Source organism: Sinocyclocheilus rhinocerous, unplaced genomic scaffold (assembly GCF_001515625.1).
Source record: "Sinocyclocheilus rhinocerous isolate Xijiao unplaced genomic scaffold, SAMN03320098_v1.1 scaffold28, whole genome shotgun sequence".
NCBI lineage: Eukaryota > Metazoa > Chordata > Actinopteri > Cypriniformes > Cyprinidae > Sinocyclocheilus > Sinocyclocheilus rhinocerous.
The window spans coordinates 728,437-741,898 of NW_015652416.1; the positions used below are offsets into that span (position 1 = coordinate 728,437).

Below are 13,462 nucleotides of genomic sequence, written 5' to 3' on the forward strand. Positions count from 1 at the left end.
CATCCCTGAGTAGTATTATGCATATCATACTGCACCACAGTAATATATTTCTGACAATTTCTTTAAGTACGTTGAGTAACTTTTAAGTTTCTGTAGCCTATGTAAGTGTTTCCCATACATTGATTTATTTGTGGCGCCCTCCACAATATCAAAACTCACCGCCACAAATAGATTTTCCAAAAGGCTTTGACTTCGTTGAATGAACATGAGCACTGCACGTTTCAAAGTCGAAACCCGGTGCGGGTGTTTTAATATGACTATTTCTGAGGGAAACCGACTGTCTTCAGAAAATTATGGATGTCATTTTCAGCCTTCCTAAGTAGTATGCTTTTCTCTTTTTTTTCGCTGCTCCAAACCGGTCCGCTTTTGAATGAACAAGCTAAAAAGCATTTAAATTCACTGAATAGGTACTACTTCACTAGTTAACTCTGTAAAATAAAATAAAATAAAATAAAAAAAATTGATAAAATGTGATGTTATTTGACATTTATAATGAATAAAGACCTTAAGGACAATCCGCAAGTTTGTTTATCTTAGGATGCTAATGATACGTGTTAAGAGTCTGATTCAGCAGTATTCATCCACTCTCCTCTCTCTCTTTAACCTCCTCCTGTTCTTCACTCTCTCTCACTCCCTCTCAGTCTCTGTTTAACGTGGAGAGGAATGTCTGGCCTCAGCACTGCTGATTAGGCCCAAATCAAACAAATAAAAGCAAGCTAGCGGCACATGCATTGTCAACACACACAGTGAGCCAGCATGTGCGCACAGTCACTGATGTGGTCACGCTATGAGAAAACTCACTGTGCCCAACTTTCTAAAGCCAAAGTGAGTTTTTACAGCATCTGAATAAAATGTGAGTATTGTTTGCCTGTTGGGATGCCAACTTCAGTAGAGCAAAAAGGAATGCTGTTTAAGCTTGTAATAAATAAAAATAAATAAAATAAAATTATCATTATTATTATTATAATAAACCATAAATAAAATAAAATAGTAAAATAAGTATTTGAAAAAAAGATTGAAACTGAACTATTACGTGAAATAGCTGGTAATCTTACAATGGTATTTGACTTTAGATAATAATAATAATAATAATAATAATATGAAATCATTATGATTTCATTATGATCATATGAAACGGAAAAGAAAAAATAATTAGTCGTAGTAGTAGTAGTAGTATCATCAAAATAACAATTAATAAAAAAAGTAATTGAAAAAAAGCTGAAACTGAACTATTATTTGAGCTGATAATCTAACAATGGTATTTGACTTCATAGAGACAGAATATTATTATTATTAATAATAATAATAATAAATAGTAGTAGTAGTAGTTGTAGTAGTAACAAAATAAACAAAAAATAAAATAAAAAGTAATTGAAAAAAGTTGAAAGTGAACTATTACTTGAGATAGCTGATAATCTGACAATAGTATTTGACTTTAGATAATAATAATAAGGTAAAAATAAAATCATAAAAAAAATGAAACAGAAAACTACTTGATAGAGTTGATCATCTTACAATAATATTTGACTTTATACAGATGTAGATAATAATAATAATAATTTATTATTATTATTATTATTATTATTATTATACACCATTTAAAAATAAGAAAAAAAGAGACTTAAAATAAAATGAAAAATGAAATAAAATGAAAAAATTTTTTGCATAATAAAAAATATATTCACAGTGTTCACATTCGTAGTACAAACTCTTCAGGACAAGTTACATGCCAGAGTTTAATACTCTAGATAGTGACATGCTAAGCCCCTAAACCAAAGTATGAGCATTAGAACTAGTGATGCTTGTCTTATAATCATATAAACAAGTGATCCGTAAAACAAAGGCGTACAGTTCCCAACGACAATCCCACAGTCCTGCAGCCTTATCATACTCTTCCTCAAAGAAGACCACACAGCAAGGACCCTCGACCTGAACTGTACCATGTTTACCATGTATAGGCAGAGTGGAGGTTTCTAAGAGCATGTTTACGCATCGCTTTTGTACGGCTTTTACGAAGAATGTGAGGAATGCCTCAGATCGGCGGTGAATTTATCCCTCTGTTCTATAGCATGGAACGGCTGGCACACTACTGGACCTGTCTGATGGCCTGCCTCCTCCTCCTGCTTGGCTCTGAAGGCTAAAGCGCCCGTCAGCCGGAGATGCCGTGTGAGTTATGTAACGTGAGGCGTCTGCTGGAAGACAGATGGCAGACGGCAACAGACTGCCAAGGTACGAGGTGCTTCACTTGACTGTCAGAGATGCAGCCAACTGCTGCATCACCACACAGGACAGTAAAAGGGTTTAAATTCATTGGCAAGAACATATAAGGGATATATATATATCAGCAAAATAAAACCAGACAAGGTGAACAGGATCCCATCGATTATACATTATAAACTGACTTTTGGCTACAAAATGTACCCTACAAAAAGTGCTTACAAATACACAACAGAAGACATTTTCTGTTTCTAAAGGAAAGGAACATGAGTGCATGAGTGATGCAACCTTTTTTTTTCATGCATTAGATGAGAAGCTGCTTTAAACGGCCTCTCACTGTTTTCATTAAAAATCATTATTAGCATTAAAAATCATTAATGCAGCCAAAAAAAAACTGCATTTGCAACCTGAAGCAATTTTGAATTTTTACCACAATATGTTTTCATAACTTTGGTTATCAGATGTTAGATGAAAACCCATTTACAGAGGGGAAAAAAAGGAAAATGCACTGGTGCTTACCCAGTAATTTTATGGGCATTTCCATTAACCCTAAAACACAACACAATGAAGTGCAAAATTCTAAATACAGGTAAAACACCCAGAAAAATAAATCCAGAAAAATTATTTCATAATAATACAGTACATAGCACCAAAACGTTTGTATTTAGTTATTTATTTATTTGTTTGTTTGTTTACAGTGTTGAGTGAGAGTGTTGAAAATAAGAAAGTCACATTTCTTAATATCTTATCATATTGTGAGAAATAAAGTTGCTATTATGAGGAATGACTTTCCAAATGTGAGCTAAAGAGTCACATTGTGAAATATAAAGTCAGAAATTTTAAATATAATTTTAAAATATAAAGACTCAAATGACGAGAATATCACAACTGCAAAAAAAAAAAAAATTTACAAAATTATTTGAAACAGAAATTGGCAATACGTCAGTCAACCAAACTTTTGGTTGAAAATACTTATATAATAATTTTTTATATAAAACATTTTACTTTCGGTTTTCAGCAAAAAAAAAAAAAAAGGAAAAGAAATGAATGAATAAAAAAATTCATATTTAACAAATACAAAAGTACTGTAAGTTTCCACATCCTAAATTAATTTTGTATTTATTAAAAAACAAAAACGACGAAGTTTTTTTTTTCTTTTTGCTGAAAACCGAATGTAAAATATGTAATGTTATTGCACTGTCAACCAAAATCTTTCCAAGCTGTCTGTTTGTGCATACCTATTTTAATTAGACACTGCCCAGGCAAATAAAACTACACACTTTAAGATGATTTATTTTGTACTAACATTTAAAAATTTGGTCTGTTTGAAAAACTAAAAATGCAGCACGCACATTTTCATTCATGTCATTGACAGAAAACTGAGACTTCATGCCTCCAGCCATACTGCTTCTTACACAACACGCAAAAAGGACTTAAGAGGCCACACACTTGAATCCTGAGTACATACAGTAATAAGACCATTTTGAAGCTAATCTTACAGCAGTGGGCCTCATAAGATGACTGTATAATCCACTATGAGTTTGTGACATTTTCCCATCACCATTACCAACTCAAAAACCAAAGTGAGCCACGACCCACCATTTTAATCCCCCAGACTAATTATGGCATTTGAGAGGACAAGTATGCACTTAGAAATGCAGTACGCTCCTCTTCTCTAGGCCACAGCGGCCAGAGAGTGGCTCTCAGTAATGGATCGGCCTTAATTACAGGTCTTATGGATGGAAGACATCAAATAAGAGACTCATTGCTGCAGTTTTCCAGCTCTGTTGAAGTGTCCCAAATGTACCGGAAGAAATCTGGATTGAGTAAGTGACAAACAAATAAAGCATTGAGGACTGAATGATGGGCTAATGAGAAACAGCGTCAGGGAAAGAGTAGTGAACAACAAGGAGATGACAGCAATGATTGACCATGATAACACATTTTCAACTTCAAAACACACAATGCAGGGCAGCAGCAGTACTCAAAGTAATGAAGAGGTGCTTAAAGAAGAGAGCTTAATGTAGCACTGCAAAACAGCAGGATGCAATGCAATGGCTGAAGACATCCATCCGATGCATGCATACATGAACAAGGGATGCAACGATATTAATTTTGTTTAAAAACGTAAATTATGCTTTAATTTATTATAATATAATGTAATCTAAAATAATATAATATATAATTCATACATTAAAATTCTATACTATTTTGTCTAAATACATTACTAATAAAAAGACTAAATAAAAAGCAAAAATCTAAGTGAATTCAGGCCTCACAACAAAAAAATACACAGTATGAAAAATGGATATTCATTTCGAGATTTGCTCGAGAGTACATTCAACAGTGTTATATAATTATTAGTGTTTTAAAAGAACAGCTTTAAGTGAACAATAGATTATTAAATATACAATATCAACAGAAGCATATCCAATAGAGAATGATAAATTAAATTAATAAAAAAATAAAATAAAATCCAATATCTGTAGGTATGTTTATATGCACTAATTTCGGTCAAATGGAATGAATCAAATCTGATTCAGAAAATTGTTTAAGCGTTGCGAATTCGAATTGCGTATTCACAAAAAGAGAGCTGATATGTCAGATAAGCATTTCTGCAAATATTTAGTAAATATTCAGCCTCCTTCACTCACCAATTTTTAAGACATGAGTTGTAAATAAACGTACATGGGGTCATAAGACATAAAATATATGTAAACATATGCATCACAATCCTGAACATTATTTTTGAATCCGATTAAGAAAATACTTGGATTCAAACGTTTACATATTTTTTCCTATTGATTAGATTTCAGGTCTACACCACCAAAATTTCATTGAGCTCAACTGGATTGATTAAGGCATTTACGATAAGGCTTTCCAATCACACATAGCCACATAAGTTATCACAAGCTACTTTTACATGCACACAAATAATCTGTTTAGAATCAGATTATTTGGGTGCATGTAAATGTAGCTTGTGATAACTAATATGGTCCAGATATACAGTGCAAAAAAAAACAGCACAAAAATCTGCTTCATGTAATAGTAATCCTGGCTTGACAATCCTGAACAGTTTAGTGACAGTGTCACATAAAGTCATTTAAAAACAGCATTTCAACTACTGAAATCCTGAATGATATCACCAAAAAGAACAGTACATTTATGACTTTGGGTTCCAAACAATTTAACAAAGTTGTCTAAATTTAAGCAAGTACTGTTAGAGATTGGAGTGTACCAAAGACAACAACTCACTGGTTAGTGTCTGAAGAATGTCAGTATTTTGGGTAAGTGGATCCAGCCTTACCATAAACATCATAGATGACATCCAGAGGGGACGACCAAGAGTACCGTTCCGCCCCCAGTTCGGTTAAAGAAGATGGGAGTGTCTCAAGTTCATAAGCTCCCCGGTTCCTCCAGTAAAGGAACATTGTGAAGGACGAGGCTGTAAACGCTAACCGCAAAAATAAACTGATCTTCTAAAAGCTACTTTAAAAGGAAACAATACCCACTCGCACAATAATCAAACACTCAACATCTAACGCGGCATCTTTATGTCCACCTCTGATGTGCCCTAAACGGGATATAGTCAATCTCAAACAATTCCCCATAAAGCAGGCACCTGCAGTTACCTCATCTTCCCTAACAATTAAACCTCGCTTTGATCCTGCTTCACGAGTTCCAACCCATAAAAGTGCGCAACTAGGCACGCCAAAATTGGACCTACGTTCCAAAACCGAGCAAATCCTGACACCCATTTCACAGCAACTCAATGCAACTCTTGACAATAAATCTCAATTGAGAACATATGACGGGTTCCTTGCTTCTCAAATCGTGGATCCCTCAGTGGGATCTTGCAGTACGACAAGACAGGAACGCCTAAAAGTCCTCTAAACTTTGGGAAGATAAAAACTAATTAAAGTCTTCCAAAGTTGCTTGATGTCTTGACAAGCATGTCTCGCCTTCTTTGAAAAGTTGACGGTGCTTCTTCTTCAACTTCATCCCAGACCTACGTTATAAACCCGAGCAAACCCTGGCACCCATTTCACAGCAACTCTTTAGAAAAAATCTCAATTGAGAACGTATGATGGGTTCCTCGCTTCTTGAATTGTAGTTCAAGCTGGAAACACCTAAAAGTCCTCTAAACTTTGGGAAGATAAAAACTAATTAAAGTCTTCCAAAGCTGTTTGATGTCCAGAAAAAAATGTCTCGCCTTCTTTGAGAAGTTGATGGTGCTTCTTCTTCAACTTCATCTTAGATCCCAAAACCAGACCTATGTTGCAAACCCAAGCAAATCCTGGCACCCATTTCACAGCAACCCAATGCAACTCTTGATAACGTAAATAATGCTCTGAATGGATAATGTATGACGTGTTCCTTGCTTCTCAAATTGTGGATCCCACAATGGGATCTTGCTGTACGCTAGACAGGAACACCTAGAAGTCCTCTACCCTTTGGCAAGAACAAACCAAATTAGTCTTCCAAAGTTGTTTGACATCTTGACGAGAGTGTCTCGCCTTCTTTGAGAAGTTGACAGTGCTTCTTTAACTTCATCTCAGAAGTTCTTCGCTTTCTTCGCCAAACAATCCGTATTTCCAACTCTGCAAGGAACAGGCACATCAGTGTCAAAGTCTGCACAAGCAAGTTGGGCAAAGAGGTCTGGTTGTCAGAGGGTGTTCGACCCACACTACCAGACAAATGTTGTATTCATACTGGGCTGAAGTGCATGCTGGGATTTACAGACTAGGCCAATACCTTTCAGTCTCTGGGAAACAAAGATCCCTTGCAAACCCCTCCTACACAGACAGTGAACTTTGTCTATGATTTGCACAAACAATAAAAGTCAGACATTTCTGCATTGATTAGAGTCCTAGTCCTCCTTTTTTGGAGAGATTTATGAGTTACGAATGCCGTGTGACTACAACAATGTCAGCTGTTTCCTTGGATGGACACTGGCCAGCAGTGGCTCCTGATAAGATATCCGCTCTACGGAGGTGGATGCATGTCAAAATGACAATTTCAAACGTGGCATTTCCCCAATGTCTTGTTGCAGTAAGGTTGCTTTAGTTACCCTGCAGAGATGAATTATTGTGAGAATGTACCGTGTAAGAGTCGGAGGGGAGGGACGATGTTGCACAGCCATTCAGATGTCCAATTTTGGGATAAGAAATTAGAGGGTACGGCTGGGGCAGATTTACTCTTGGAGTCTGGCTTTGCAGACATATGGTAGTAATCCAGAACCTGGCTTTGAACTTGCAGCTTTTTTAAATGAACAGGCTGCTCGGGCAGCTGCAGAATGAGACTCAACAGAGAAGCAGATTCAGACAATGAATCTAAGGTTTTTCCTCTGCAACTTCAGCGTCTTTTTTAAACAAACAGTGGGCTTGAATATTCTGCATTAGCATAAAAAGTGCACTTACGTAACAGAGTTTGAGTGCAGACGTGTGACTGAGAGGCAGAATGAGTGTGTGCAACAGGATGAAGTGAAGGAGTGAGTTTTCCCAAGCCTCAATGGTGTTGACAAGTGGAGAGCAGTTTGACTCTCTGGTTGCCAAAGTAGTGGAAAATATATTTAACCTATATTTAGATGGAACCGCCACATCATATGCTATATTAACCCCTTAAATACTAGAAATGCTTTTGTAATATTTCAAAACTTACAACAAACTGAACACATTAACTGAAGATAATTAATTGACTCAAAATGTCAAATATTACCATTCAAAAATTTGGGGTTGTTAAGATTTTTTAAAAGAAGTCTCTTATGCTCCGCAAGGCTATATTAATTTGACCAAAAACAAAGTAAAAAGAGTAATATTTAAAGGGGTCATATAATGCGATTTCAAGTTTTCCTTTCTCTTTGGAGTGTTACAAGCTGATTGTGCATAGATAAGATCCCTGAAGTTGCAAAGACTAAAGTCTCAAAACCAAAGAGATATTCTTTATCAAAGTTAAGACTCTGCCACGCCCCCCTAAAACGGCTCGTTCTAACACAAAATAATGATCTTTAAAAAAGCATCATATGACCTCTTTAAAAAATGCTAGATAAACATACATTTCAGAAGAATGGTGTATGTATACAATTTTTAGAACGTTATTAAAGACCAGATAACTTGGAGCGAACATTCTATTAATGTTGCCAAAATTCTGAGAACTTTCTCTCTTAGTTGGAGAAGCTTAGTGTTATTAAAATAAGCTATTATTACTCGGCGGAATAACTGTCTATTACGATTATTAATAAAAAAAAAATTGAAAATTGTTGCATTTTATCATATTGCAGTTGCAGCCATTTTATAAAAGCAACTGAGGCGGTTTTGTGTCACACCAACAACACACTTTGTGGTCAAATAAATGGCTGTTTTCATTTATCTAAAATATTAGTCTAAAATATATATTCCTTATTGTGAATTATAAAATTATTATTATTTTTTTATTATTTAAGCCAAATCTTCCACAGAGAAGCATCTGTAGTATACAAGAGTGAACATTTTCATTACTCCTCACAGCTGGGACCTGAAAATTTTCCCTCAGGCTCCAACAGCGGCGCTCCATCAGTCAAACAATCCAAACAACTTCAACTGCAAGTTCACGGCTAAATTACTGCTAATCTCATTCATTCAACAAGTCTAATAGCTGTACAACCACTTAAACCAAGGGCAGGACCTGGAAGAAGAACAATATGCTAATAGCACGGTCTTAAGCCTTTCTTGTGTGTGATAAAAGCAAGCTGAATGCGTGACAGAGTGAGGGATGATGGGAAAGCCTTAAGGCTAGGAGGGCTGTTGAACGGTGGAGGGAACGGCTGACAGCTGCGAAAGCCTGTTTATGAGCATTACATCATCTCAGGACTTGAAAAGCTGATAGCAATAACCCTGCGGTTTGTTTTTGTGTGTGTATGTGGGGGTTGCATTTGGGTTTTGGAGTCAGACTTACAATACAGTCTTTCGAGTAAAGGCCATAATCGATTACATCATTGTGAGTTACCAACAATATTTCATTAGTTGTTTACTTTTGATAAAACTAATCAAATGGAAGGTGTCTTTTGACTAAAAACTATAAGCACTTGTAAACGAATTGGTCAATTTATTGACAAGAAAATGGTGTCAATGTTAGCAGGCAAGTTGCATGTCCTTTTTTATGGTTTTAATCACTTTTGTAGTATGATTAATTCGATTTTTACATTTTGCCCATGCAAAACTCATAGCCACAATGCCAGGACATTGCTATGCAGTTGCTAGGTGGTTCATTACTGAACCCAAGACAAAAAAAAATCCCATATATACTGGTTATTGATTGATTTTCTGGTTTCTACATACAGCTTCATCCCTCTTTCATTGTATGTCTATGGGATGTTTTTACCAATTTTATTGTCTATCTACCAAAAATTCTGTTCACTTATTTAAGTGACAGTTGTTCCTGCATGTACAAATGGCGTCCACTCTAAAAATAAAGACTCTTTATTGGCATTGATGGTTCCATGAAGAAATTTTAACATCCATGGAACCTTTCCATTGCACAAGTGAAAAAAAGTTCTTTAGAGAATTAAAACGTTCTTCACACTTAAAAAAAGGTTCTTTTAAGAACTGTTCACTGAATGGTTCTTAGGGGAAGCAAAAATAGTTCTTCTATTGCATCGCTATGAAAACCAACCGAAAGTTTTATTTAGAAAAGCCAAACAAAGGCCACGATTTAGCAAAAACCTCTTAGAAATAGTTTTTTTTTTTTAATAGAAAATCTGACTATCACTGGACAAGCCAAATTTAGCTAAGCGAAACACAAACACCCTTTACACTTCAGATAATAAGATTAGTCTTTAAGCAGAAGGATTTGCCAGTGTTTAAGGCAAAGAGTTAGCAGATGCAAAAGGAACCAACTTAAAAACAGTGATGCAATGACATTTTTCAGGAAGCATATCAAGCTAAGAGCTTTAAAGGTCAGTCAGTTGACATCATGCACCCAAAATGAGGGTGAAAACACACACTAGGTAGAACTGTTAAGATAAAATGACTAATCAAACTTGAGTGAGCCAGAAGCTCCTCTCAGACAAGCCTTAAAGGGGTCATATGATGCTGCTAAAAAGAACATTATTTTGGATGTTCTGAGATTAAACCCGTGTATTTCAGGGAGGCTTGAGTGGTCTGGTGCACTAATGGTAACTTGCAGCCCCCGCTGAGCTAAGAAGCCTCTGGCGTACACCACACGTTAGTTTGGGGTTTCTATATATATATAACCATTCAGGCTGGAAGGCTAATCTTATCGTGATTGCAGAGGTCAATATAATCGAGCAGGAAAATGTTTGGCAACAGCGAGAAGTGTCTGTGCATGTCAGTCTGTGAAAGAAGTAGTATTGAATGGCTAAAGCATCCAAGAATTGGATTTGAATCGGATTTTAAAAGTCGAATAAAACAAAAACAAATGTTCTTTTTTTAAATTAATGTTTGTTGACTTTATTGGGCTTTTCGATATGCATGCTTGTATTTATTTATGCACAGAATATACTAACAATATATTCTAATATATTCCAGTAAGCAACATTGCACCTTTCAATCAGAAATGTAAAATGTATGTAAAAATATTGTAATTTATGAATTTAATAAAGAACAGGCCACTTCTGGTCTCATTCTCAATTAATTAAAATCCCTAATATGCAAATGATTTCAAATGAATCATAATTAACTAAACTGTCAATTAAAATAATGAGCTGAGAGATTTGCTGTAACTCATTTCTAGGACTCTACAAATACATCACACAAAAAGACACACTGCAGTAAACAATGTAAAAATGTTATTAAATGTTTGTTTAACATTTCCACAGGTCCAAAGTATTATCAGAGAGTGCTTATGCTCCAAATGCCTGTATATAAAGTCATAATTTTAATGCCAAACCACAACTATTGATTTATGGGATTTGAAGCATCAGCGTCAATCATTTAAAGGGGTCATATGATGCTATTTTAAAGATCATTATTTTGTGTATTTGGTGTAACAGAATATGTTGACATGCTTTAATGTTCAAAAAAGTCACGACGCATTACTCTGCGGTGCGCAAAAAATTCCGCATTTGAACAGTCAATAGCAAATACTTAAACTAATAACAAAACATACTTAACATGTGGGGGCGTGTTAGAACCCAAGGCATACAAATTTAGTCATTCATCTTTCCTGCATTATTAATATTAAGATGATCAATTACCGTAATTAACATTTCATAAGAGTCAGAGGAGAAAGAAAACTTACGGAGACGTAGCCGGATGCCAAGCCAGCTTCTGGGAGGTGATTTGTGAAGAACTGGATGCATAATCCACTTGTTGGGAACCATGCTGTCTGCTTTACTCTGCGTCCTCTGTGTTGAGGTAGAGATCCACACTATAACAGCTGGCGGAGGGGTCACCAGCGGTCAGATACCACTCCTGGCATGATGATTGGAGAATGAACACTACTTTTACTGCCAGAGACATAGATCCCAGGTGGGACACAACCCCCAAATTTGAGTATGCATCAAATTGCCAATATTAAAACCAGAGTATCTCTTTAAACAGACTTGTTTAATTTGAAAATACACACACACAAAAAAAATTTAAAATAACACAATGACTGTTCAAAAATTATAAATATCAATAAATAGCCCTATATACTGTATGTAACGATATATTCTCTCCGTATCTATTAGGTTATTTAGAAAGGGATTAAAATATGAAAGACAAGTTTTCAGTTAGTGAATTAAACATAATGCTGATATTTTTGTCTGGCTTAAAGGTAAAAAATGTCAACATGGTTTAACTGAATTAAAAAGCTAAAAATAATTACAAAAAATACAAAAACAAATGTTGACATAATATTTCATTAAAAAAATTAAATAGGCAAATAATGTTTTAAAATTTTACTTGACAAGCATTTTAACTTTTCAGAAAACAATTATCAAATTGTCAAGCACACATATTTTAAAGATGCAATTAAAATATTTTAGTTCTTTTTACAAGAACGTTACACCACTTGACATTTTAGGAGTCTAACATTTGTTTAAAATGGTATAAACTGTGCAAAAATGTAACCAACATAAATTACACTTCTAAGAACTTGCCACGTGTTTTAAACTAGGTTCTATAAAGTAATTTTTATTTTTTATTTCATCACATCCTTATGTCACTGATCCACATTTTATTTGCAATGCATGCACATACTAAATGCAGACTCCGTTTGCACATTTCAAACAGGCCTGATTTGGCTACATCTCGTTTGTTCTCACATTATTGTGTAGCATTGTCATTTCAATGACTCGGTAAGCGTGCACGCTGTTACCATCTCAGCGATTCATACACTGACTACAACATGACCAATGCAACAATTATATCCAGTGATCGCATTCGATTCTGTCGTCTATTAATCTATATCGAAACTCAGTCTAACCTGTTGCATTGTAAAGCTTCATCATCGACCCCCAGAGTGAAAATAAGCTCGTCCATTCAGCAGCAGCAGGACTTTAAATTCACTCCAATGTGGCTTTCATCCCCTCAGAAAGGTGTTGAATCTACTGCACCGCCGCTGTCTTCTGTAAATCCATGCTTTGTGGGACAGGACTGGCGATTATCAGCGTGAAAGTTTCTCGCTTGCTTTGTCTGGGCTGTTCCCTCTGCTCTGTTTCAGCCATGGAAAGCGTTTTCCATTCTTTCAAATCACCTTTAGTCAAGATATCCCGCTGTACTGCATGCTTTCAACCGCTAGAGGCGCTAGGCGACAGACTAGTGCAAAAGCGCGTGTGTAGAATTCAATTTTACCGCAATTTAAGCATCTTTTAGTTTCTTAATTGAATATTTTATGTATATGTAATGCATATAAATATATTAATATAACATGTTAAAAAAATTATGTGACTATGTGAATCATGTTACACTTTAAAATTGCTTTCATAATTGCATTTACCCTTAGTGGCAGTAGTTCAGAAGTTCATCTGCAGGCTTGTCTGAGTCCTTATTATGAATATTTGGCTCCACCTGCTGGTCATCATGTCCATCTGCAAACAGTTCAAGCTCCACAAAGTGCACGTAGCACGTAGTATATGGCAAGCCGTTTTGACTTTTATTCCTTCACAGGATATGAATTCTTGATATCAACAATTCAAGCTTCACTAGTCAAAATGCTAATTCTTGATATCAGAAATTAGATTTCTACTAGTAACAATGGCTAATTTTATATCAGGAATTACATTTCCACTAGTAACATAATGCTAATTCTTGATATCAACAAA

The 13,462-nt window shown here is 35.3% G+C and overlaps 1 protein-coding gene across 1 annotated transcript in view; it reads right to left on the minus strand.

Annotated features, from left to right (window-relative positions):
* Positions 1 to 12,877, minus strand: part of LOC107714916 (pleckstrin homology domain-containing family G member 5-like) — a 77,476-nt gene extending 64,599 nt beyond the window's left edge. The window contains exons 1-2 of the mRNA XM_016520914.1: positions 12,625 to 12,877; positions 11,455 to 11,627 (exon numbers count right to left, since the gene is read on the minus strand). Of these exons, the coding sequence (XP_016376400.1) occupies positions 11,455 to 11,536 (82 nt within the window). The 5' untranslated portion in view covers positions 11,537 to 11,627; positions 12,625 to 12,877. The remainder of the gene's footprint in view (positions 1 to 11,454; positions 11,628 to 12,624) is intronic.
* Positions 12,878 to 13,462: the final 585 nt, after the last annotated feature.